This window comes from Peromyscus maniculatus, chromosome 21 (genome assembly GCF_049852395.1).
Source record: "Peromyscus maniculatus bairdii isolate BWxNUB_F1_BW_parent chromosome 21, HU_Pman_BW_mat_3.1, whole genome shotgun sequence".
In the NCBI taxonomy this organism is placed as follows: domain Eukaryota; kingdom Metazoa; phylum Chordata; class Mammalia; order Rodentia; family Cricetidae; genus Peromyscus; species Peromyscus maniculatus.
In genome coordinates, this window is record NC_134872.1 from 51352403 (window position 1) to 51380027 (window position 27625).

Here is a 27625-nt window from a genome sequence, read left to right on the forward strand (position 1 = left end):
TGACCTTCTTCAGGAAGAATGTTCAAAAAATGTACATAATCCCAGGGTCTTTGTGCCCCTTGTGGACATTGGCTGAGGTGGTGAGAGCCAGGTGTCTTGGCTAACCTGACTGTGAAGAACCAGGATGGCAACTGTCTGAGTGGGGACGTATTCTTTCATGGAGGAGGCCTGAAGCCAAGCACAGAGATGGGATGGGTAAGGTGACACGAATGTCCCCTGGCAGAGGGAGAAGCCTATCCCACCTATCAGCATGACAGAAAACCATGTGGACATGTCCTCCTTGGCAGACTGGGTGGAAGACATTCCTGCACGGAAGGATTTGTTCCAAGGAGACAGGATCAACCTCCCCAGGCGATGTCTGGACCTCACATGAGTTACTGAAAACAGTTATGCATGTGGGATTTTTGAGCAGCGCAAACAGCAAATGAGGTTGAGTCCCAGGGGAGCAAGAAAGAGGAGTCGGCCCCTTCAGGACACTTCCACCCTAGTAGCTGGCTGGCGTTCTGTTCACAGACATCTGCGGCTTCTGGCTGTGGCCTGCTGGGTGTTGTGTGTGGCTGCACTAATTGAACTAATGCCCTTATTGAAAGTCTATACCCAGCCGCTTCCAACGGGCTGCAGGCAGCTTCCCCTTCAGTGTGAAAACAGCGAGCTGTCCTAGCGTGGTGACATAGGATGTCCCTAAGGGAGGCCGTGCCCTCGCTCAGGGCTTCATCAGAGCACCACAGAGAGGAGCAATTTCCCAACTGTAAGGTATCATCAGTTGCCGTGGGCTATCCCACGGTGCTACTATAAAAACATGAGGGTAAGGATAAGCCCTCCTCCCTGGTCCCAGGGCTGATGAGAGGATGACATGATTCGGAGAGTGTGGTGCCTGACACACGGGAACTACATACGCTGACAGGTAAACACAACTTCGGGAAACACAGAGGGGGGTGGGTGGTCCCACTCCACTGCCCTTACCAGTCTCCTGGCTCCCCTCCCTTGGCCGAGCCTTTCTTTCCATCTTGCCTGAACCGCTACCAGTTAGCGCCCCCCACCCCACCTGACTCTGAACCTATAGCCTTTTTGTTATGGAGGTTTTCATTTTAGACAAGATTCCCACGAACCCCAGCTAGTCTTGAACTTCCTGCGCTCCCAAGAGTGACTTCAAAGCCTCCTGCCTCTACCTCCCGAGGGCTGAGAATACAGGCGTGTGCCAACACACTTGGTGTGTGTGTAGCTAGGGATTGAACTCAGCGCTTCTCGAGTGCCAGATAAGCACCCGCCAACTGAGTTATGTCCTTGGCCCTTCACACCACTTCCTTTCCCAGCCCCCAGGGCAAGTCTTAGAGCTGAATGTCCAAGGTGTTTGCTGGAGATCTTCCCTCGGCTACCCTGAGTCCACGCTGAGTTCTGTAAGCAGGGCCAGGTTTCAAACAATGAGGTATGATTGCTTTAATCTCTGATTACAGTATTCTCCAAAGAATGAGCCTAGGCTCCGACATCTTTTAGACTGTGTCTCTTCTCTCCTCTTGGATAAGTAGCAGCTAATCTGCCCCTGGGAGGTCTTTCAGCTCTGGCACCTGCCTGTCCCAGTCAGTATTTGTCTGTTTACCTGTGACTTGGTCAGACTTGTGACTCCTGGTGTGGTTTCAGGAGCCAGCTGTCCCTTTCCTGGTCTGCTGTCATTACATCACCTTTCATCTCACCTCTGAAGATGAGGGAGTCTACCCCATCTCGAGTTTTTCCAGGTATGGTGAGCTAGAGTCAGGAAAACAGGCCCAATGGATGAAGAAGAGCTAATGATCTCCCCAGAGCCCCTAAAGTCCCTCTGTGTAGGAATTGACTGGCAATACCTCCTGGCATCTGGCCTTAGTGGACCCACTTTGAGATTGGCATTCCACACTGCTGAAAAGGGGAGGGCCCTGCTCCAAAGTGACGGAGCCCCTTTGGGAATCTGCCTTCCCACAGCTACCCCTCTCCCTTCCCATAGCTCTGCAAAGAATCAGTTCATTACTTCTCAGGGGTTAAGGTCTCCTCCAGGAACTCTTCTATCTTGTTGACATCAGTCTTCACATCCCCGTTGAAGGTCAGGAAGGGCGGATGCGCTCCAGGAGCGAGGTTGTGCAGGTCAGCTGGCTTTCTGTAGAGAGAGTGAGATTTAGGGGATGGCGGGAGCCAGGGGCCCTCCTGTTCTGAGATGCCTTTAACTCCAGTCTGGCGCTAATCAGCATGCCCATAGCATAACCAGGTTTGTGGTAAGGGGGGATAAGACAGTAGAAGCTGCATTGAGCTCTGCAGGCCTATGATGTGACACAGAAAACTCATCTGGGGGAAGGAAATGGCAGAGGGACCTCACAAGATGATGCTGAACACAACCGGAAAAATCTGGAGGGAATCATGGTGACTGTAAATTAGTTCCCTGCTTTAACTGTGCGGGGGCTGTGCTTCTAAGCCCTGCCTCACCAATCAGTCTAACGAAACACACAATTCCAGGCTCGGCAAATCAACACCCTGGGGCTGAAGAGCCGGCTCGGCGGTTAAGGACACACCGGGCCATCCTGAGGAACTGATGCCCTCTTCTGGCCTCTTCACGTAGTGCACACACAAAGTAAACACACATGGAAGTAAAACACTCGTACATGTAAAATAAAATTTTAAATAAAAAAAAAACAATGATTTTAGCTGTGAAAATAGAGTTCAAAAGTTGGCCTGATATTGATAAAAACTCCAACCCAATTATGAAAGTTTTGAGCTTTCCACTGCATGTGGGAGAGGAGGAGGTAGCTGTCCTACTGGTAACCTGTTAATCCACCAGAGTTCACCTTTGCTGTTTTTAATCTTAATTTGAGCACAAAATGTTCTTAAAATATGACTATTATGATTTTAATCTTACTAATTTTTATTAGTTGTTTTGTGAAGTATTTTTAAAACTCTGTTCAATATATGTCACTTTCAAATCTCCCAAGTCAGAAATGGAATCTTTTAAAACAAACTTTGAGAGCATTCAGATAATAAATGATCAATTTCCCAGGAATTAGAGTCTCATTCTTCTAACAGGACCTGAGTAAATGCAGCCTGTGCGTGGGGAAGCTGATCCCTTTTGCCACCGGTTTTCACGGTCCCTCAGAAAAGAGAACACAGGCCCATCACCCCAACTAGACGGTGAGCTGAGGCAGGAAGATCTCACGTTCAAGGCCAGCCTGGGCTCCAGGGTGAATTCAAGGTTTAGTCCGTGCAACTTAGCAAGACACCGTATCAAAGCAGAAAGCGCCAAGAGAGAGCTGGGATTCCGACAGAGCGTGAGCCTAGTACGTGCGAAGGCCTGGGGCTCATTTCCTACTTCCTCACCCCAAAACAGTGAAGAAAGAAGGCCTCTGGGTATGGTGCTCACAGTCACAACCAGGTGTCAGTGAACCCCACTGCCTTGGAGGCACACAGTGGGGACAGGGAGGTGCTGAAGTTGCCCCACGATCCAGAGAGGCACAGATGTTGGAGAAGAGTCTGGCAAATGTGGAACACACGTCCAGCGGGTGAACAAGTAACCGACTGAACTTTCTGGACTCTGCCCTCAGTAGTGCCTGGTGTGGACCCCGTTGGTGCTGGACAGCCTACTGACAGCCACCAAGGAGTACCTTTGGTGACAGCGACAAGGGGGACCTGACTCTGTTCCTGCCAGTGATGTGGTGTGCTTCTGCAACGTCTCCTGCCAGGCTGTCAAAGGTGAGAGCAAGGATGGATGAGGGAGGGGAACAGAGAGTGGGGGACCAGAGGGCGGCACTGGGGAGGGAGGGAGGGGCTGATGGCAGCAGTCTCTGGGCCCGGGAAGTATCCACTGCCCTGTGTGTTCTCTGAGTTCGCAACATTCCTGTGGACACTGGCGCAGAAAATACGAGATGGAGGCATTGTAAGACGTCAACAAGAGGGGCAGAGGCGTCTGTAATGAGACAAATTCCTGACCTAATCAGTTAGGGAGGGGACAAGAAGAATTTCAATGACATGCTGCTCCCATGTCACTCCCAACAGGCCGCTCTCCAGACTCACTCTGTGACACTTGGAACGCAGACGACTGAGACTCCAAGTATTTTTAAAATCTAATTTACTTAGAGCCTTTGTTGACTCTGTGTGTGTCCCTCCCCTCCCATAAAGAGAGGACATTCTTTGCCGGTTCCTCCTGTTTAGCAGCTGACACTGACAAGGAAGGAAGTCCTCACTGGCTTTATTTTTGAGCAGTTACTGTGGCTTAAAGATACAGCGATCTGTTGATAGGGTGGTGGTGTGGTTTTGTTTCTGGGATACTGAATACACTTTGACTGCTGGATTCTGACACCGTGGGGACATGCCCCTCTGCCTTCTGAAGCTTAGTTGGGCGTTGTCCAAAGATTGCTGGCCAGTCACACTCCTTCTCTAGGTGTAGACCTCTTATTAGCACTTAGAATTGAAATTCCAGAATTGCGTATTTCCAGATCTGATTTGTAAATTATTTCATGTGCCTCTTTTTGTTCTTTAGCTCCTTGGATTGACAGTGACATAGGGACAGGAACATTGCTAAGATGTAACATTACTGCTGGGTTTCAAGTTCATGCAGTAGGCCAAGTAGAACCCCAAACATAAAGGCATGACCTTTTTAACCCCTCAACAGCATTCCAATGGATTATGAAGGCATTGCTTTTTAATCATCATTGGACAGATAAAGAAACTGAGGCTCAGAAAAGTTCAAGATCACTCAGCCAATCAACGGTGATACCAGAGTAAGAGATCATTTTTCCTAGAAATTAGAATATATGTGCATGTAGATGGTACTGTAAGCTATGATGGTGCTACTCACACGGCCTGGCTCAGAGAGGTGTTGGCAGGACCAGGTCTGGTAATGTGAGAGAGAGAGTCAGAGGCATCCCTAAGATGTGGGAGGGACTCCCTTCCCCAGCATGAGCTCCAGCTGGAAACTCCAGAGAGCTCCACAGGTGAGAATCTAAGGACTCTGGTCTCTGTGGAAGCAAGCTCCTCCCCAGGCTCTGGAGTCGGCTCTTTTCAGTTGTTACAGACATGAGCTGCATGGCAGACACATGTTCCCTTATTGCACTAAAACTAGGATCTTAGTAGGAGCCTTTTTCTAGCTGGGCACGTGGGGCAGGTCACCTTGGTGGGTCAGTGTCAGCTTTTCTGTATAATATGGAGTCATGGACTTTCCCTTATGAATTAGTACAGGATTTTGCACAGGAAAGCCCTCCATGCTTATAAAGCACTGGGACTGTGGATGATGCTATAACTGTGTGAAATGTTAAATAATGATTATGCCTAATCCCAGATAATAGGAGCTAGGTGAGTTTAAAGGGAGGCCACTCCGGAGAGTGATGGGGTACAGAGACCTTACCAAGGAATTGGGGCTGAAGTTGAGCCTGGAGGTGGGTACTCTGCAGTTCTGAAGAGAGGAGGAAGAGAAGCCTGTCTACACGGAAGAAACCTCCCAGCTGGGAGCAAGAGCAGCCAGAGGTAGGCCAGCAGCCTACAGGCTGATGGGACACAGTGAGAAGCAGTGAGAGAACTGTAAAAAGCATAGACTGTTTGGGATGCTTTTCCACTCTGGGCAGAGGGATGCTGTAAAGGTTTTCTGGGCACTGGTAGCCCCAGTGGAGTAAGAAGCCTGTTAGGATTCAAGACTTCTAGTCAGAGGACCGGGACTATAGCTCAGTGGTAGAGCACTTGAATAGTATGCACGAGACTCCAAGTTTGGGCATCAGCACAATAAATAAATACGAATAAAATAATACTCTGAAGCTCAAATGAACAGACACAATCAAGCCATTTCTTTCCTTTCAGGACCTCTACATGCAGGTCTCTGGTCTAGAACCCTCACACTGTGGATTCTGAGAGTGAAGGTAAAGGATCAGCAATGGCCTGGATTCCAATTCCCTGAGCACTCAGTTGTCACTCCTCCAGTCCCACCAGGGTCCCACAAATGCAATGTCTGTGCTGTTGTAATAAGTATTGTGCTTTTAGATGCCTGTGCCCATCTTTGAGACCTACTCTCATTGAGTGGCCATATGCTTTCTTTCTTCTTCTTTTTCTTCTTCTTCTTGCTAATCAGTTCTCGACAGTCCTGGTAGTGAAGCACAGCCCCAAGGGAGGTCCTGACTTTTTCAACCTTCTTTGTGCCCTGGTCTCTGGGAACAGTTGTGGGCAATGGGATGGAATCCATCAGAGGCTGCCTGGAGCCAGAAGATGGCACTGGCTTCCTCTCATCCCACCTGAATCTTCCCTGTGCTGGGTGCTCCCTCATGAAGATACGGTCCTTTACCTTTTCAGGTCCACAGTGGTGACATTGAACACGACTCCTTTCAGCCAGAGGATCATGAAGAGACGCTGAGAGAAAGGACAGTTGCCAATGCTTTCCCCATCAATTCCAGCCTGGAAAAGAGAAGGGGCAGATGCCTGAGGCCCAGGGTACAGAGAAACAAAAAAGAACATGGACGCTAAGGAGCAGACTCTGGGCTTACAGCCACATTCCAGCTGACTTTAGGAACCCGTTGTATCAATCTCTGTTTCCCTAACATCTGTGTAGAGCAATGCCTTGTACCTTCCATGGTCCTCATAAATGCTGAACTGGAGTTTCCAAGATGAGATGCTCTAGAATCAGAGCCTTTGGAAACTGCTGAACCTTGACATCAGGTTAAAACCAAGACCTGCAGCCACCAGAGAGTCTGACACATGCAATATTCTGTACATCCATATAATCAGCTGGTCTATGCTTGGACATCCCCATGGACCAGAAAGCTGCCCATTCTGAGGATGCTCCAGTTACACCTGCATGATTTGTGCTCATCCAAAATACATTCTTCTGTTGTTTTGGTCCTTGTGATAGGGACAGAAGGGATTGATAGCAATGCCTTTGCATTCTAGATCATAAAGGTGTATTTATACTCCACCTTCTTATACGTCTACCTTGTAGAAGGGACTCTGCCTGTACATGTTATGATAGCTTAGCACACACCATGTTAATGATTTGTTTGTTCAGAGTTACCCCCTTTGTGAGGCCAGAAGCCCATGAAGGAATACAAGATTGATTCCAGCAGAAACCACCAACCTGACTCAGTGTTTCAAGAAATGCCTGAACCTAAATATCCACAAAATGAAGGAAGAATGCAAAGGCTGAGGAGAGAGGCACAGACATTGAGTCTCAGGAGTGTGGCTGACCACCTGACCAGAGTGATGTGACTGAATTTCAGAATGACTGATGGCCTTTGCTCCGCCCCTTTCTCCCTTTCCATCTGCTGGCTGGAGACGAGCTAGAAGAGAGACTCAGAGGGTGCTGATATATTGCCTTTAGAGACTATGAGCTCTGTAGATAAAACTCAAGTAACAAGGAATGTGGGCTCTGGGGCTCTTGCTCCTTAAGGATGTCACAAGGACAGAACCTTGGGCTGTGATTCCACCTCCTTCAGCCTGGATAATCACCAAAAGCGGCACTTTAATCTCTATGGCACTTAGCTTTGGCTAGTATACGTCCAGTCCCTTTTATTCAACAAACACATATTGGTGCTTAGTGGTATGTTAAGGGTGATGGGGGAAACTGCCCTGAAGAGTTTTATTAAAAAATGTGTGTGAGCTGGGCAGTGGTGGCGCATGCCTTTAATCCTAGCACTGTGGAGGCAGAAACAGGCAGATCTCTGTGAGTATGAGGCCAGCCTAGTTTATAGAGTGAGTTCCAGGATAGCCAGGGCTACACAGAGAAACCCTGTCTCAAAAAACAAAACAAAAAACAAACAACAAAGTGTGTGTATGTGTGTGTGTGTGTGTGTGTGTGTGTGTGTGTGTGTGTGTGTGTGTGTGTGAGCACCGGTGGAGGCCAGAAGAGGACATTAGATTCTTGGAGCATGAGTTACAGAGAGCTATGAGCTGTCCTGTGTGGGTGCTTGGAACTAAGCTCAGTCTTCTGGAAGAGCGGCAACTGATCTTAATTACTGAGCTATCTCTCTAGCACCAGATGAAGCTGATGTTTAATCTTTTTTTTTTTTTTATTTTCAGGAGTTTTATTTATGTGTACATGTGCCTGTCTGGGTGGATATGCCCATGTGAGTGCATGCACCCACGGTGTATGTGAGTGTCTATGGAGGCTGGAAGAGAGCATCAGAGCCGCTGGAGCTGGAGTTCCAGGCGCCTGTGAGCTGTTGGAGATGGGCATCGGGATCTGAACGAGGTCCTCTGAAAAAGCAGCAACAAGGACTCTTAACCACTGAGCTGTTGGTCTAGCCCCAGGGAGGGTTTTCAAATGCATTCCCTCTGAGAGCACGTGGCCTTCAGCAGGGTGGGTCGGGGTTGACGGACTGTCTGCAACAAGAGCAACAGCACTGAGTGCTGGCATTTCTCCCACCCACCCCTCTCATGGTCCTCCTCAACAGAGCGACCAACAGGCAAGTTTACCTCCACCCCGAGGGGACTTCAGAGAACTGAGCTGTATGGAGCACTCATTCCCAACAAACGAGAACAGACAGGAGAGGCTGGCAAGCTGGTCTCTGTGTGACTGATTTCCAGTGGTTCTTGCCCCTTCCTCAACATGGCACTCTGAGGAAGAATTTTCCTACAGACTCCAGTCTCTGATGTTGACTTCTCTGGAGCTCTCTCCCCTAGTAGCCGGGCACAGAACTCTGCAGGCAGCAAAGACCCTTAGGATTTCTCCCAAAGCTAGAAACCATGCAAATAACATCCAGGAACAAGGACTATTTTGATGTTTTGGGTCTTTTTTCCATTTTCATGTGGTGTGTGTGGTGTGTGTATACATGTGTTGCATACTTAATGTGTGTAGGGATACATACATATACATGCATGTGGAGACCCGAGGTTGATGTCTGTCAGGAATCATCTTTGATCACTCTTCCACCTTATTTATTGAGACAGGCTCTCTCAATCAAACCCAAGGCTCACCGATATGGCTAGTCTTGCTAGCCAGCTTTTTCCAGCAATCCTGTCTTTGCCTTCCAGAGCTTCCAGAGCTGGTATGCCGCCATGCCCGCCCACCCACCTGGCATTTTTGTAAGTTCTATGGCTCTAAACTTCAGGCCTCAGGCTTACAAAGCCAGCACGTTAACAGTGGACTGCCTCCCCACAGCAAGGTTTTTCTTTTAAGAGCAGAAAAAGTGCCTTTCCAAAGTGCAGCCTTCCTTTTATTTCCCTCTGAAGTCTGCACAGCTGTGGTGCCCAGATGCCAGGCATGGATGCATCCTCTCATGATTAGAGCATGATCAACTATTCCTGGCTGATGTCTACCTTGCAAAGATTGAGAACCCAGCAGAGGGCCCCATGTATCACAGAAAACTGAAGCCTTTGACAGCTTTGGTTGGGAATATTTACTATGTCTTTTACCTTCTTAACCACACCAAGAGCTCCCATCACTATCCAGGTCTCACTTTCTCCCTTGGGTCCATCCCCAGGGCCCAAGACAGCCTGGGCCACTACCACCAGAAAGGGCACCTGACACAGAACTAAAAGTCCCACAACACATTCATCACAGTCCAGTGCAAACGTGTCTATCATGTTCAGTCCCTGAGAATTCCCCACACAGCACCCAGCAGGTCCATATCTCCACCCCAAGGGCAGCTATATGTAGGTGACAATGGACATGCATTTAAAACTTGTTCTGGAACCAACATCCGAGTACCGTCATCTATTTTCCTCTTGTGCTGATGGGAGCATGAGGAACTGAATGAGAGACAAAGAGAACACTGGATTTCGCCTGGGTTCTGTGGTGCTTGCTATAATTCCAGCAGGATAGAGAGGTCGGGGTTAACCTGGGCTTCTTAGGGGGTTCACAGCCAGCCTCTACATGCTAAGATCCTATCCCAGTAAATTTATTTATTATTTATTTTTCAATTAGTTGTGTGCATGTTTGTGTGTATGTGTGTATGTCACAGTGCATGTGTGAAGGTCAGAAGGCAACTTATGATGAGTAGGTTCTCTCTTTCCACCACATGGATCCTGAGCATCAGGTTGTCAGACTTAGTGGCAGGCATTTGACCAGCTGAGCTTTCTTACCACCACCACCACCACCAACACCCCCCCCCCCCCCCCCCCCCCCCCCCCCCGCATACACACACATACACACACTAAATTTTTAGAAAGGAATTCTTGGCTGGCAAGAATCTCATAATATAATAATTGTCATGTTAATAACAATGATGATGGTCTGTTTTATCAGGCACCAGGGTCCAAAAGATTTACATCTATTACCAACCAATTTATTTGCTCCCCGTGAGAAGTCTGCAAAATGGCATCTTTCCAACCCGTTACAGATTGGAAACTGAAACACAGAGAAACCGTCCACCTGGCCAGTGTTCCCATTACGGTAAGGCCAGGATTGAGCCCAGTGGTCTGCCTCCTGATTTGGTTCTCTTAACACTTTTCTGAGAGTCCTTAGGCCCAGCCACATTATGGTCTCCCAGAGTCCCAGGACCTGTGCAGTGAAATGAATTAGGCATGGGCACCCCCCTCTAGTCCTTCTGTGTTAGCCATGCCAATGCAGGGAGTGCTGTGTTTTGTAGGTCCTTGTGGTTTCTACACGTATTAGTAATGTCTTAAATTAGGATCTAATGAACAAAAGTTGCTTCTGTGGTCTGCTGTGGGATGTCCTGTATGTTGTGAATATATGTTGCTATGATTTATTGATAAATAAAACACTGATTGGCCAGTAGCCAGGCAGGAAGTATAGGCAGGACTAGCAAAGAGGAGAATTGGGGGAACAGGAAGGGAGAATGGAGGAGATGGTGTCAGCCACCATGATGAGGAGCAGGATGAAAAGTACCGGTAAGCCACGAGCCATGTGGCAAAGTATAGATGAATAGAAATGGGTTAATTTAAGATAGAAGAACTAGATAACAAGAAGCCTGCCACAGCCATACCAGTTGTAAGCAATATAAGTCTCTGTGTGTTTACTCGGTTGGGTCTGAGTGGCTGCGGGACTGGCAGGTGAGAGAGATTTGTCCTGACCGTGGGCCAGGCAAGACTGGAGAAAACTTCAGCTACAGTGGTCTAGATGAGAAATGTCTCCCATAGGCTCATGTGTTGAACACTTGGTCCCCAGCTGGGGGCGCTGTTTGGGAAGGTCGTGGAGCCTTGAGGAGAGGGAGCTTGCTGGGTCACTGGAGGGGAAGACTTCAGGTTTTATAGACCAGCCCCACCTCCTGTCTGCTTCCTGCTTCCTGTCTACCAAGATGTGAGAAGATGGGGGGGGGGGTGTCACTGCACTAGTCACTTGCCTCCCAACCACGATGGACTGTGTTCCCTCCAACTGTGAGCCACACAAACCCGTCCTTCTTTAGGCTGTTTTCGGCAGATATGTTGTCATGGCAACAAGGAAAGTAACTACTACAGCTGACAAGAACCCATCAAAGTGGTCAGGATTCTGCTGGTTTGCTCTCACAACCCTGCAGCCCACTGTCCGTTTTCTCTTTTCTCATCAGCTCTGTGGTTCTGATCAGCCATTTAAGAAATGAGCTGATGTGGCAAGTTTGTGGTGCTGACTCAAAGCAGATAAGGTTCTGTACCTTTAAGTGTGAGGTCTCTGATCCAAAGGGTTCTGGTGGGAAAGGGTGCAGATGTGGTATGCTAGGCTGAGTACTGTTGTCCCAAATAATCTCTATCTGAAACCAAAGAATGGGCCTTATGGGAAATAGACTTTGCAGACTCAATCAAGTTTAACCTTAAATTCTCTGCCTCCTCCTCCTCTTCTTCCTCCCCATCCTCTTCCTCCTCTTCTCACCTTCTTCTTCCTCCTCCTCTTTCTTCTTTCTCTTCCTCTTCCTCCTCTTTCTCCTCTCCCTCTTCTTTCTCCTCCTTTTCCTTCTCTTCTTCCTCCTCTTTATTCTATTCGTCCTCCTTTTACTTTTCCTCTTTAAACTCAAATTGGGAACAGAATATCTAAGCCCTGCAGGTTTATATGTGACTAAATGATGATGCACATGGGATTCACTTTATGGTTAGAGTTGATGTCATTACAAGCACAGACCATGGGCACTCAGAAGAGCTCCTGAGATGTCCTTGTTTATAGAATTCTAGGCCTTAGTCAAGAGTCAACAAGCCCCTGTGTGGTGGCACAAAAGCTCCACAATGCCCTGGGTTCAGGGGGTTGCGTGTGGAGCAATCTCTCGATCCAGAGGGCAAACACAGGAGGAACCATAGCCAGGCTTCGGCTGGAGGAAGGGGCTCATGCTGTGCTGGCGGATGGCACATTTACAAGCAGGTTCACGTCTGTTCTCTCAGAAGCCATTATGCTGCTGTCCAGAGAAACATGCTGCAACTAAACCCTTTTAAAAGGAGTCCAAACGTCAAAGACTGGAAGGGAGTGGGACACTGAAGTCTTTGTGTTTTCTCAACATCCGGGAACTGCTGTCACAAATATTTAAGGGCCCTCCATGCTGTTCACTAGACCCAATTATAGCTCTCAATGCTTGGATTAAAAAAGATCAAGCTGGAATTCCTCCACCTCAGAAACACGCCAAAACACAGGAAATGAAAAAGTGATAAAAACCTACATCCCCAAGTGGACAGAACTCCTTTTGGGGTGGGCTTAATTTGAAGAAGTCGTCTCGCTTGAGTTTCCTGTGGCCATCCAGTTCCTAACAGAGGAAGCTTGCTTTCCTCTTAATTAGGGCATGCCCAGAAGGTTCCCTTTCCCCTCTTGTTATACATTTTGTTATTGCAAAATGGTACCAAAACTAGTTCTAAAATTGGTCATGATGCCATTTCTCTTATATCCATGAATGGAATCTCTAGTTTCCAGAATTTACATACCAAACAAAGGCATCTTGACATGAAACCATTTTTTTTTCCTGCTAGGTTTGGCCTTTGAGATGCTGGGATAGCTGAGATTCTTCGGTTATTGACATCCTCCTGTCTGCTCTGTTGGTCCTAATGTTGAGCTTGGGTCTTGGATCTTAATAGTCTGGACAGACTTTAGAGAAATCACAGAATCTGTCATCCTCCTCCTAAGCGGAGTTTAGCTAAGTGCTTCTCAACCCCAGATTCACAGACATGACATATTAAAAGCTCATGACACTGAGATCAAATCAGAGTCATGAGATTTATTGAAAGTCCCTAAGTCTGGGACTTTCTAGAAAAATCTGTGCAGAACCAGTATTTAAGAATAAGTCAATAAAGCAGGCTTGCAGCACTTGGAATTTCCATCCTAGTACTTATTAAAAATGTGGTGTCTGGGCTCCTCTCTTGGATGTGCGATTTAATTTGCCTGGCTTAGACATCATCAGTTCTGACTCTCAGAGCTCCTGGGGTTTCCAGGGACCGACAACTGCTCACTGGGAGATGTTCAGCAGAACCATGTAAGGAGATTATTTGAAACACAAATGAACAAAGAAATAAAAGAACTCACTGGAGGGAGGATCAGAGACCCTGCATCTGGAACATGGGTGACAAGTTGGCCTGGACATCGCAGTACCTGGACATTGCCTCTCTCGGCTCTTCTCAATTCCTCCTTTTTTTTTTTTTTCTAGACAGGGTTTCTCTGTAGTTTTGGTGCCTATCCTGGATCTCACTCTGTAGACCAGGCTGGCCTTGAACTCACAGAGATCCGCCTGGCTCTGCCTCTCGAGTGCTGGGATTAAAGGCATGCACCACTGCTGCCCAGCCGATTCCTGCTTTCTTAAGTGGCCACTCCTTCCCTTCTGCCTCTACTCCACTTCTGGGCTGCTCCCCTTCACTTTCTGATTAGTCGCTTTTCTGTGGCTGTGATGAAACACCATGACCATGGTCACTTACAGAAGGACTTTACTGGGGTTCATCTTACCCAGGATAAGTTACAGTACCCTGTGAAGAGTGAATGTTATCTACCATCCATAGATTGTACCTAACTGGAGACGATTTTGCGTTGGTACTGAGAGCAGACCCAGGGAAAGGACTTGTTGGCCAAGAGTAGCAAAGGGAGTTAGAGGCCCATGGTGGCATGAAGAGGGTCCCCAGGAGACACAGGATACAGAAGATGGCAGCCAATTCTCTGTGGCTTTGTTTGTGTCTCCAGTGGGGTCCTCGGACTGGAAGGAAGAAGTACAGGAGAATTCTGTGATTCTCACACACTCACCCGCTTACAATTCTTGGCATGCACACATGGATGATGCAGCCTGGGTCCTGTGTTCATACTGTCACTGATTCCTGTTGTCAGTCTTACCTACCACTTCATGTATATAGCTTCTCTTATCCCCCAAAGTCCATACCAAGTACATGGCTACCCACAAACCTTTCTGGTGGGCTCTTCCATGTTCCCACTCCAGCCCTGTTCCATCATCAACACATGTAGTGATACTTCATTTGTGCTGAAATGTGATATTTTATTTGTATGTTAATAAAGTTTGCCTGGAAATCAGGTCAGCGAGCCATAAACAGAAGTCAGGCAATGGTAGCCCACGTCCTTAATCCGATCACAGGGCAGGCAGTGTCTCTGTGTGGTCAAGGACACAGCCAAGCATAGTGACACAAGCCTTTAATCCCAGTACCAACCATAGAGACCTGGAGGTCTGTATAGACAGGCAGTGAAGAAGAAGTCATGTGGCTGGGCTTACAGCCAATGAGAAAGTAGAACAGGAAGGCAATAAAAACACAGGTTAGACAGGAAGAAGCTCTCTCTTAGGAAGCGACGGTGGCGAGGTGGTAAGATAAGGTAGTCGTGGCTCTTTCCTATTTCTCTGATCTCTTCGGCTATTACTCCTGTGTTTGGCTCTGTGTTTCTTATTTAATAAGACTGTTTAGTAATTTGTCTACAAACACACTGTGCTCACCTTTGCCCTTTGTCTGCATTGGGTTCCAGTTCCTCAAGAAAGGAGTGTGTCTTGTCCATCACTGTACTCTCAGGCTTTGTTTCCAAAGTGGCCCTGGGTATAGACACACACTAGGCTATTCAGATCCACCCTGATTGAGGGCCCAGTTTGCTGCATAGGGTTGAGGACTCAGTACCCTGGACTGCCAAGAGACTCAACAACAGGACTTTGTGGGGACCGTCTATCTTAAAGGAAGTCAAATCTTAAGCCCTTACTAAAGAAAATGTCATGGCCTGTGACGGCGCTTACCATTAGAGAGTTTGTCTAGCGGCTAGGAATTTGGGTCTAGTCACAGTTCTCAGTCACGCTCTGGGATGACCACCAAGCAGCAATATTTCCACAGAGGTATAACCGTAAAAAGGGCATCAGAAAACCAAGTGCTTGGGCATTGCATGCGGCCACACTGGCTCGAGTTTCTCCAGCTGTTGTGCAGATGTGCCCTCTGCTCCCAGAATGACTCAAAGTAGTGTGGTCCTCCACAGCCTGTGTAGGCATGGGTTGTAAACCGCACAGCATGGGTGCCGGGAACCTCTGCGTGGTCCTCTGCAAAAGCAGCAAGTGCTCTCAGCTGCTGAGCCACCCTCCAACCCATCCCTTTGCACTGCAGTCTAAGCCAACTGAACCGGAGGGATTCTATGACTTTTCACTCTAAACCCCCTCTTTCCCAGATATACCCCCCCCCCATTTCCTCTTAAGAAAAAAGCAGGTCTCCAAGAGACAACAGCCGGACAGGAAAAAATAAGATACAATAAGACAAGGCAAAAGCCCTCATGATCAGTGCTGGCCAAGGCAACCCATAGGAGGAAAAGAGTCTCAAGAGTGGACAAGAGTCAGAGACACACCTGCTCCCCCGTTAGGGGTCTCATAAGATCACCACGCTAGCAGTCATAGCACACATGCAGAGGACCTGGTGCAGACCCACGCAGGCCCGGTGCCTGATGTTTCAGTCTGTGAGCCCATGTGAGCCCATGTGAGTCCATGTGAGCCCATGTGAGCCCATGTGAGCCCATGTGAGCCCATGTGAGCCCATGTGAGCCCTGCTTCATTGATTCAACAGCCCATGTTCTCCTGCTGTCCCCCATCCCCTCTGACTCCGACAGTGTTTCCCCGTCCTTCTCCTCCTCCTCCAGATTCCCTGATCTCCAAGGGCTGCTTTGGGGGTTTGGTGTTTGGTTTGGTTTGATTTTGGTTTTTATTAGGTTTTTCTTTTGAGACTCTCACTACGCAGTTCAGCCCTGTGGGACAGGGGACTGAGGAGATGGCGCACCAGATAAACTGTTTACACGCCAACCTAAGGACTAGAGTTCAGATCACTCCGAGCCCACATGGAAGCCTGGTAAAGGTGGTGGTTACCTGTAATGCCAGCACTCAAGAGGGGCCCCTGTGGCAAGCTGGATAGCTAGACTAGCTGGGATGCATGAGCTCCAGGTTCAGTAGTTCAGTGAGAGACCCTCACTCAACCAATAAAGTACAAGACACCCAACACTGACCTCAGGCTCCACAGGCACACATGTGCATGACTACCTGCCCCTAGATGTGGCACACACACACACACACACACATACACCACACACACACACACACACACACACACACACACATACACACACACACACACATACACACACACACACACACACACAGGAACATATCACACAAACACATTCATAAATGAAAGGAAGGCTGAGGCTCAGTCCCCAGGACAACAAAAAACCGAAACCAGCCCTGTCGGTAAAGACTTGTTCTAAGGGCTCATATCTTCTGCTTTTCTAAGACAATCCCTCGGCTCCGGGCCCTGAGGCCTGGCCAGCTATTCACTCAAGGAGACTCGGTTTCACTTCATTTTCTACCTTGAAAAGAATTCACTCTGAACTTGCACCTGACTGTTACAGGGTCAAGCTCGGGGCTGAGGTGTAATCGACAAAGAGTCTGTCTTTTGTTCTTGTCCGGGCAAAAGAGGAAAGGAGAGCCTTTTCCAAATGGCAGGCTAAAGCAGGAAATGTCCTAGTCATTGTATTCCCATAAAAAACACAAGCCTACTCCAAGAATTACGCAGCACACACAATCACCCAGGACACCACAGTCTAAAAGGAAGGGGATCAGAGCAGGGGAGTTTTCTAAGACCCACCAATATTGATAAAAGCCACTTGAAGCTATGAGATAGATACCTGTGCTTTTTCCGATTTCTGACTGGCACGTGTTGGCCCTGTTCGCGCTGCAAGATAAATGTGCCCTAAGTAAGTTGTTGCTTGGGTCTGGCCTTGCACTTCCTTGCTTATGACAAGGGACATGTCAGGACTGCCCTCTACACAGTGTGTGTCGTGAAGTCATTGTCCATGGTGAAATTAGAAGGGAGCACAACTTAGGAGTCGTCCTAGGAAGTTCTCCACCTGGTGTCTCAGACAAAAGCTGTAAGTGGCCGTTATAAAGATTCAAAACAGGCTGAGGAAATAGCTCCGTTGGTAAAGCGTGTGCCTAGTAATCAAGAAGACCTGAGTTCAAGTTTCCGAATCCACACTTAAGAGGGCTGGGTGTTCCCCATCTCCTGGGTCCTTTTTGTAAATGTAAGGATTTGGTATGCTGCTTCCAGCATATTCCATCTCACACACTCTATAAAACCTTATTCTGGTATGTGCTCTGTTCTAGCTTGCTTTCCTGTTGCTGTGATAAATAGTGACAAAAACTGACTTCAGGAGGAGAGGGTTATTTGGCTTACAGATGACAGTCCATCATCCAGGGAAAACAACGGAGGAACGTAGAGGCAGGATCTGAAGCAGAGATCACAGAGGAGCGCTGCTTTCCGGCTTCCTTCTCTTGTCTTCCTTATACAACCTAGGCCCACCTGCCTAGGGATGATACCACCCACAGTGGGCTGGAATTCCCCACACCAATCAACAATGAAGAAAATGCCCCACACCCCACAGACAAGCCCGTCTGATGAACATAGTTCCTCAGTTGAGATTCCCTCTTTGTAGGTATGTGTAGGTTTCTGTCAAGTTGACAAAAACTATGACAGCCTCCCGGTAGAAACATTCACAGAGTGGATCCCTCCCGTGAGCCATTTGGGCTGTCAGAGAATGTGCAAATGCATTTGCAGCCCTAACAGAAACCATCCAGCTCAAAGGTTTCTGTAAGGGTTGCTCATCATCAAATCAGATCACGTATGCATGTTTCCATCTTGTTTAAAAGGACCAAGTGTAGTAACTGTACCAGTTTGTGAGAAACTATACTACAGCCATCTGGTCCCCACCCTTCAAGCCCTCTGAGCTCTTTGTAAGCCAGGACAAACCCAAATCACTTTACTTGAAAGAAGTAGCTAAGGAAGGAAGCTGGCTATTGTTGGGCTATGTTTAGAACAGATGATACTGAGATGACCTTCAAGATTTCATAGCACCCAGATCCTATGTTTAAGATCAGCCCTTTCCGAGGATATTTTGATAAAAGAACAGCAAAGAACTTCCAACTTGTGCCTCATCTCCCGAGTGTTTGAAGAGGCTCCCTGAAGTATGATCTAGAGAGTGCTGAGACACCAGCTGGGATCAGTGGAAAAGAGCAGGATTTGGTGATTACAAGGTTTTATTTATAGCACTGGCCTTCCATGGGGTCCACCCAGACAGTCCTGCACAGAGACGGCTCTGCTGCGCAGCTGGGAGGAGGGTGAGACCAGACTCCAGCAAAGGCACAATTTCTCCTTGTCTTTCTAGTTAGCCCAGACTATGCCTTTACTGGGCTTCCTTTCTCTGTGTCTTAAGGCAGATCCGGTTTGATTCTTCTCTTCTCAGTTGATGACATGCTTCAGGGTCAGGCATATCCTCTCTAGTTGTTCAAAAAGGCAGCCAGCATGCAAAGATCACAGCGTCAGAGAGATCATGGGCCAACAAGAAACCAAGCCTTGGGATCAGATTTAAGAGCATGTGCCATTACCCGGGGCCTTTACTTCATCGTACTTATAGCTAGATCTTCTCTCTGCCTGCTCACCTGAGAAATATTTCTTTTTAAATGGTTTGAATTGGCCTTGACATTCCCACTCCCCTTGTGTAATTAATTGGTGATGGTAACAGCTGCCCATGGTGCCCCAAGTTCTCTGAGAAGGTAGTGTGATTGCCAGAATCCTAAAAGGGTGAGCTACAGTCATTACATAACTAGCCTCCCTATCAACAGAATGGCATTGTAGCTAGAATACAACGTCCTACAGCTTGACAGTCCCCGTAGGAAAATGAACACAGTCGTACGTCCCACCCCACCCAGCCTCTCAGCTGAATCCTGTTGACAGCTTGCTCTCTCTCCCTGGAGCCCACAGTAACAGTCCTCTTTGGAGGGAATTCTAGGTTGCCTCTAGCCTTGCTACTTCAAGTTTCTCCTCATACAATATCAGCAATATCAGCTCCTGGAGTTTCTTAGAAAGGCAGGTACTCAAGTCTATTTTGTGCCTACTAAATCTAAGCATGTCAACCAAGGTCTCCAGGTGATGGATGCCTGTGAGTGTTTCTAAAGACAGAACCTCAGAAGTTCGGGAGACAGACTTCATCCAGGGATACCAAGCTTCACTCCTTTTAGTTAAAAAGTAAATCTTTACACATCTGGATTTCATATAACTCCTGTTTGGGGGGAAATAAATCTCCACTCTTGTGTAGAGTAATCTGGCCCTGGTAGGTTCTCAAAATGTCAGTGAATCTCAGCCAAATTTCCATACCTCATGCAGGGGAGGAGCCTGCTCACAGAGACAATGGTGCCGGGGGCTGAAAGCAAACACTGAAGTTGCAACCGGAGAACTGGTTCAATTATTCATTGAAATTCCAGGACTTGGCCTATCTGTCAGAAGCCAGCCGTGCTGAGCATCCCAGAGAGTGTTCATCCCGAGCAAGCTCCACCCCACACCTGCAGAGGTCACCGGCCTCTTTACCAGTGGGACCAGGCAGATGTTGGGCCCTTGTCTGGTGGGTGAAATTGTGCAAATCTGATGTGTGCTGGTTTGGGAATGAGTTTCTGTGAAGGTGTCACGCCGACAGCCCCCGCGGTCCATCACTATACAGCATGGTGGCTTGCCAGACTTCTCGTCTACAAGCCCCATTTCAGAAAAACAAGAGTGCCGAAGTATCACAGCTAACTCATTTTTGTCTCGAGCATCCTCTGTCCTAGGATGTCAGTTTGTATAAGGAAGAACACGATTTTCTTTGCCAACCAACACCCATATATCCATATCCAAGATTAATTAAACCCTCTATATAAATTTTTCTTACATCATCATTTGATCCTCAAATGCAGTATACTATAAACATCATGTCCCTTAATGACAGACCAGTGATTATGATCTCATAGAGACATGTGACAGAATAACACACAGCTATTAAATCAGAATGAGATGTAGTTTTATGTATGATTCTGGAGGGAGCTTCATGGTCAGGGAAAAAGGCAAGTCACAAAGGAACATGAATGGTGTGATGACTTTTTTATTTTAAAATAGGGCCCTGCGTGTGTTCGTGAGTGTGTGGGGGTGAGAGCAAGGTAGTTCCACATGCTGATAACATGTTTCCTCTTCCTCCTTCTCTTCCTCCTTTCCCTTTCTTCTCTTCCTCCTCCTTTTCTTCCTCCACTTCCCAGTCCCCTTTTTCTTTTGAGACAGACCATCATGTAGCCCAGGCTGGCCTTGAATTCACTATGTAGCCAGTGATAACCTTGTAACCTTGAACTTCTGATCCTCCTGCCTCCAGCTCCCAAGTGGTAGAATTACAGACATGTGCCACATGTCCAGTTGTACACTATACTGAGGATCAAATCCCAGGTTTTGTGTGAGCACTTGCTAGTTAAGCATGCTCCCAACTGAGCTATGGTGCCAGCCCCTACATCAGCACCATGAAGAGGGCGACCGAAGGGCTGTGGAAACAGAGCCCTGGCTCTTGCCGTTGGTGTAGATGTGGCTTCAGGCAGGAAAATATCTGAAACTCTTAGGAGCAGCTTTATTTCAAGACCCCAGATACTTTGGAGTGTAAAAAACTAAATACTCCGCAGATTAGAGAAATGGTTTGATAAAATAGAAGGAACTGAGGAGTAATGAGCTCTTAAAATGATGCCATGTGGCTTTTATTTGTTATTACACATGAAATTATATTATACTTGTGTATATTATGCATGCAATAGAAACACATGCATTTCTGCCAAAGTTAAGTGCAAATTGGGTGAGGTCACCAGGGAATGTCCAGAGTATATGAAGATGGCACTCATAGCAATGTTCTCATTGTCCATTATATGTTCAAGTGGTGCACCTAGGACAGATGACCATTCGCTTTTGTCTGGGTCCCTGCCAATCTTAAATATACACATATGTGTATGCATGTATGTATGTGTACATATATGAACGTGTTTTTATGTGTATCTGAGTTTATAGTGATACTGTTTATTTTAAAATTATCTTCCAAGTTTCAATGAATCTAAGTATCTCAAATCACAAAAAAAATAAGCCACCATTTTAACCATCCATCTTCTAGCTGCAAGCACTACACCCTGGGGTCACCTCAGGTGGGACCTTCATCTCCCTCACTATGACATGCAGGTACAGTACCTGATGTCTGTCACCTGGAAAGTGGACAACGAAACCAGAGGGTGTTGCTGTATTGAGTCAGTTCATGATAGGAGTTATCAGTGAGTGAATGGCCGGCCCATCTCTCTATGTTGTACAGGTGGAGGACCAGGCCCTGAACTTCACAAAAGAACTGACAAGAGTCAAAATGCAGGGTCTTTCTAGAAATGGGAGCTGCTCGTCTTTGGAGCTGACTCTGGCATCACTCAGAGCGACAGCAAGGCTCTAAACAACCACGGGAAGATGAACATTTTAGCGATAATAGTCCCAACACTATAGGTGTTCTTCAACTTAACATGGTTTGACTTAAATGAGTTTTGGGCTTTATGGTGGTTAGAAGCTGTACCCACATGACATTTCTGTTTCCATTTTAGTACAGCATTCCATAAGTTACATGAGGTACTTGATATTTATTGTGACACAGGCTTTCTATTAAATGGTTCTGCCCCACCTTAGGTTAATATGACTACTGTCTTAGTTAGGGTTTCTGCTGCTGTGAAGAGACACCATGACCATGGCAACTCTCACAAAGGAAAACGTTTAATTGTGGTGGCTCACTTACACTTCAGAGGTTCAGTCCATTATTATCATGGTGGGAAGCATGGCAGCATGCAGGCAGATGTGGTGCTGGGGCTGAGAGTCCTGACATCTTGATTCAAAGATAACCGGAAGTGAACTGTCTCACTGGGTATGCCTTGATCATATATGAGACCTCAAATCCCACCCCTACAGTGACACACTTCCTCCAACAAGACCACACCTACCCCAAGAAGGCCACATTTTCTAATAGTGCTACTACTCCCTTTGGGGGCCATTTTCTTTCAAACCACCACAAGTTCTGAGCACACTAAAGGTCAGCTAAGCTAAGCTGTGATAGGACATTCAATAGCTTAGGTCTATTAAATGCACTTTGATCTATAGTAGATTCAGGGTCCTAATTCAAGGGGAGTGGGACCAGTAGTAACGGGGAGTCCCAGCATGTCCACAGGAACAGTTATCACTGTTTGTGATATTGGGGAGCTATTCTGTTGTTTTCACCATTCCCCTCTGGACTTATTTTTCTCTGCTTGTTTGATTGTTACACATACAAGATGACTTATCAGGGTGCCCCAGAAGAGGGTCATGCTAGGACTATCAAGGTTAACAGGGGGAAAGTCTGGCAAACTGGGATGAGTTAGTCACCCTATGTGATAGTTAACCTTAACTGCCAATGCATTTAAGGTCACCTAGGAGTCAGTCCAAGCTGGAGCATGCCTGTGATAGATCCAGTGGATAAGGGTCCTGAACTCAATAATAGAAAGAATGTGAGCTAAGTACTAGCATTCTCCTCTCTCTGCTTCCTGACTGCATGGGAAGGGAGTGAACTTTCTCACTCCCCTCTGATCACAGTGAGAACCATCCCATCACCATGTTTTTCCAGCCATGATGGACTGGAGCCCTCACACCATGAGCCATAATAAACCCTTCCTTTCTTCAATTGTTCTGTTGGGGACTTTGTCAGAGCAACAAGAAAATCAACTGTAGAGCCAAATGTATGTGTTTACATTTCTACATCCAAAAAGGACTCAAGGAAGTGTTTAAACAAGGATGCTTACATTTAGTAGACTCATTACACAATGCCTACCCACAGGATATAGCTTGTTATATCCAGAGCATCCTCGAAGATTGTCTTTTATTGGTTCAAGTCTGGTGCCACTCAGTAGTAATAATTACTCCAAACTCTTCAAATATTTGATTGGCTAATGGGCATTATGATGGATCAGAACTGGGAGTTCTCCTCACATAATTAGAATACATCAGAGGCAACTTATCAGGGAAACAACAATAACTGGCCATGGCATGTTCTTGATTATTTTTAGGGCTGGATTGCATGTATATGCTGTGCAATACAGGTATCATAGTCCCATATTTATTTGAACTTTCACTAGTAAACAGAAAATACATTTTTAAATGCTCCAGCAACATATCAAAAGAGAAAATCACTTTCTTTCATGACTTTGTCATTTTCAAAGAAGCTAGTTGATAACCCATAATAAATATTTACAATAGATAAATATTTACTCCAAGTAAACATGTTGGGCATTTGTTTGAAACTCGTGATTAACAAGCATTATATAAACATCTCTGTTCTTTGTGTTGAGCTTCTGACCTCCTGGATTTTGTGTCTTTCTTTCTTTTCTTTTTTTTTCTTTTTTCTTTTTTTGGTTTTTTAAGACAGGGTTTCTCTCTGTTTTTTTGGTGACTCTCTTGGATCTCGCTCTGTAGACCAGGCTGGCCTCGAACTCACAGAGGTCTGCCTGGCTGTGCCTCCCGAGTGCTGAGATTAAAGGCGTGCGCCACCACTGACTGGCATATGTCGTTCTTTCCTATGACAGTATTTCCAGACTCTTACAAAGGATCACCATTCTCATTTTCTCAAACACTACAGATATATGTAATGGTTAGCAACTGTTCTTGATTTGTGATCATTGTAATGATCCAAAATGTTATGTGACCTTTTTAAAAGATGGTTTTATGATTTATTTTTATTTATGACTCTGCATATGGGTATGTGTGTAGGTATGTGCACATGCAGGTACATGCCCACAGAAGCAAGAAGAGGACGTTGGAGTTGGAGTTACAGGAGGTTGTGAGCCCCTGGATGTGGGTGCTGGGAACTGAACTTCAGTCCTCTGGAAAAACAGCAAGTTCCCTTAACCCCCGAGACAGCCCTCCATCCACCCCACGGCCTTCTGACAAAGATTTCTTCCTTGTTTCCACTCCCCAGATAAGCAGCTTGGCTAACTTCCTTCTGTCACTTGTAAAATGAAAAATAAAACAGACATAATGGAAAGTCTCAGATGGTTGGTTCTTCGGCTCTTTTGAGCCATCCTCTGAATCCTGCAAGGACCTTCCACAGATAAGAACATAAATTCAAACTCCTCCTGCTGACCCTCAGGACTCCCCACTGTCTCTTCCTGGTTGGTGGGTAGACCCAATTCAGGCCCTCTTCCTTTGGTCCCCTCATCCCCCCTCAGACAGGGGTCAGATCTGCTGTCTGCTCTTTTGACTACAGTGACACTCTCCTTTGGATTCTCTTTTCTCTCCATCTCTGTTTTCAAGCACCCACTCAGATTCCATCTGCCCTGGAAAGCCTCCACTGACCTCTTGTATAAGAAGTAGTTACTATGTAATCATTTTTAACTTATTTGCATGACAAATATTGTTCCACGATGTACTAGATATTGTTAAAGAATCAAGGAATGCCCACCGAGTTCCAGCTCCAAACTCACCCTACAGTTTGCCACCATATTGATGTTCTCCTCGCCAACAGCATGAACAGGCAAAAGACACCAGTGAGCCCCTGGGGTTTTCCACTTGGTGGCCTCAGCATCTGGGGCCAGTTCCTGGCTTTCTGTTGCTCAGCTGTGAACTAGCAATGACATGTGGTGCCTACATCATAAAGTTGGGGCCAGAAACGAGTAAGGCCATTCATGCCAAGCCTTTAATGATAGCTGATAGCACAAAATAAGCACGGAATAAAAAATTATGGTCTCACACCTGTTCTCATATGCCTATCAGGTGTGTGTGTGTGTGCGCACGCACACACACATACACGCATTATCTGCTTGTCATTCTATGATTTTCACATTTAAGGACAGAGAGTTGGGTCTCTACTACTGGATGATAAAATAGTCCCCTCCCAAATTGGGAGTTGGTCCATCATGGGTGATTTCTGAGCAAGCCTTGAAAGATTTTAAATAAAATTATGAATGGATTTCTCACATGTTTTAATGAAATTTATGGGAAATCTTGAAAACATCCATTCTCCAATATTTTTGATACTTTCTAAAGCCGCACATGGTGGCACATGCTTGTAACGCCAGCCCCGCATCAGGAGGCAGAAGCAGTTGGGTCCCTGAGGCTTGCTGGAAAACCAGCCTACCACATTGATGAGTTCCAGGTTACCAAGGTTACCCTGTGACCCCTACATGCAAGTACACAAACATGTGCATACATGTGTGTAAACAAACAAGTGCACACACACGAACATGCGCATGTACATAAACACATATACACAAAACTTTTATAAGCCATGTTCAAGAATTTTTTAAAACACAAGAAGTCTGGGGTGGAACCTGAGAATTAGCATTTCTTTTAAAATTATAATTATTATTAGAGAGAAGGATCTTGGGGAGAGGCAAGCCACAACCCATGGGGCAGCCAAATGACAACTTTATGGATTGACTGACTCCTGAGTTTGGTCCCAGGAATCGAACTCAGGTCTTCAGATTTGTACAGCATGAACTTTCATCTGCGGAGCCATCTCACTGGCCACAGAACTGACATTTCTAGGAGGCTCTGGGTGATGCTGATACAGTGGTCATCTCCTCAGGTTCCTCCTTCAAGGACCTCTGTCCTAGGTACCAGAGGCTGAGAAAATTCTGAAGACTGTGAATCAGCCTTCCAAAAGAGTTCAACCCTCTGTTCTGAGGGAAATCCACAATAAAAAAGGGTAAACCCAGAGTCACGTTAGGTTTTAATTCTGAGATTTTAATTCTGGTTATCTACTCACTGAAATATGACCTTGAACATGCCATCCACCTCCTCTGGGCCTTGGCTCCCCTCGTGATTCATAGTGGGAGAATAAGAATAGTCATTTCATATCTGACCTGAGATATGAGGACCCAGGACAAATGGAAAGTATCACATGTACTGACTGGAAATGTTTCAGAGGGAGGGAAGGGGACATTTCTTCCTCCTCTCATCCAAAATGACTCCTTGAATAATAGATTCTCTAAGCAAGTCACATTCTTCCCTTTTCCTTGGTCACTGTTGAGTGTCTCAATGACTCAGGTAGAGGAGTGGAGACCCTGGTTGACTCAAGACCATAAGGCAGCCTTCAATCCAGAGCCAGTTTCTGGGAAGTGCCATTTAGGGGAGGTCTGCTATGGGCCATGTGGGACTGCACACTGTTCTAGCCTCTGCCTTGCCCTGGATGGCATTGTTTCTAATAGCCAAAAGTTTCCACAAAGCAAGACTTCCACCAGTGAAAATCATCCTCCCTAAATTGTGTTTTAGGATTTCTTTTCTTTTTAATTATGTGTATGTGTGTCTGTATCTGTGTCTATGTATGAGTTTGTGTGTATCTGTGAAGGCCAGAAGAGAGCATTGGATCCCCTGGAACTGGAGTTACAGATAGTTGTGAGCCACCATGTGGGTGGTGGGAACTGAACTCAAGTACTCTACAAGTGCTCTCTATCCACTGGGAAATCTTTCCAGCTCCAAATATTACATTATGCTTCAAAATAATTCAGTGATTAAGATTTTTTTTGTCCTTCAAGAAATGAGATATCATCTACTCTGAGAATTCTGTAACTATTTGCTTTCTCCATTTCCCCCTTGCTAAGAAGTTCAAAATCACTTTTTGATTATTTCAGTAGCTCTGACACTTTCTACTTTTTTCTACTTCATTTTGCATATTCACTAGATGAGGGAAAAGCTCTCTTGTCTTATATAATTTCTAAGATTTCTAACACTAAACATTCTAGAAGCAAAAGAAAGAGAGAAGAAAATGAACACACACACACACACACAATGAGCTTCTAAATAGTTGAAAAAGAAATATATTTTCTCTGAACCTTTTGATATTTAACAAGGAAAACTTAAACACTGAGCAAGCATGATTCCACATTTATCAGAGGCCATGGGATGTGTCCTGTTCCTCTCCTGTAAATGGTGAGCCTTCAGCGAGACACAGTGCAGATTCCCTGATAATGGACTCTAGAGGGACCATGACAAAGTCGGAGTAAAATGATGCACTTACACATTGCTATTCAGCTCTGGTGAGTGTCAGCCAAGGTGCTAGCCACAGTGAGTGTCTTAGTCAGGGTTTCTATTGCTGTGAATAGACACCCATGACCACAGCAACTCTTACACAGGAAAACATTTCATTGGGGCTAGCTTACAGTTGAGAGCTTTAGTCCATATTCATTATGGAAGGTGGTATGCAGGCAGACATGGTGCTGGAGAAGGAGCTGAGAGTTCTGCATCTTGATCCACAGGCAACAAGAAGTGAACTGTCTCATTGGGTATGGCTTGAGATCTCAAAGCCCACCTCCACAGTGACATACTTCTTCCAACAAGACCACACCTACTCTACAAAGCCATACCTCCTAATGGTGATACTCTCTATGAGCCAAGAATTCAAGCTCATGAGTCTATGGGGGCATAGCTATTCAAAATATCATGGTGAGGTCAGAAAGAAGCT

The 27625-nt window shown here is 46.3% G+C and overlaps 1 protein-coding gene and 1 long non-coding RNA gene across 2 annotated transcripts in view; one reads left to right on the forward strand and one right to left on the reverse strand.

The window, feature by feature from the left end:
- The window catches only part of Clic5 (chloride intracellular channel 5), a 97838-nt gene that overhangs the window by 40719 nt on the left and 29494 nt on the right, over positions 1-27625 (reverse strand). The window contains exons 2-3 of the mRNA XM_006991503.4: positions 6281-6390; positions 2000-2125 (exon numbers count right to left, since the gene is read on the reverse strand). Of these exons, the coding sequence (XP_006991565.1) occupies positions 2000-2125; positions 6281-6390 (236 nt within the window). The remainder of the gene's footprint in view (positions 1-1999; positions 2126-6280; positions 6391-27625) is intronic.
- LOC143269958 (uncharacterized) lies at positions 3323-5891 on the forward strand. The gene is made up of 3 exons (XR_013046769.1): positions 3323-3705; positions 4493-4733; positions 5291-5891. It is a non-coding gene; the product is annotated as an uncharacterized LOC143269958 (long non-coding RNA).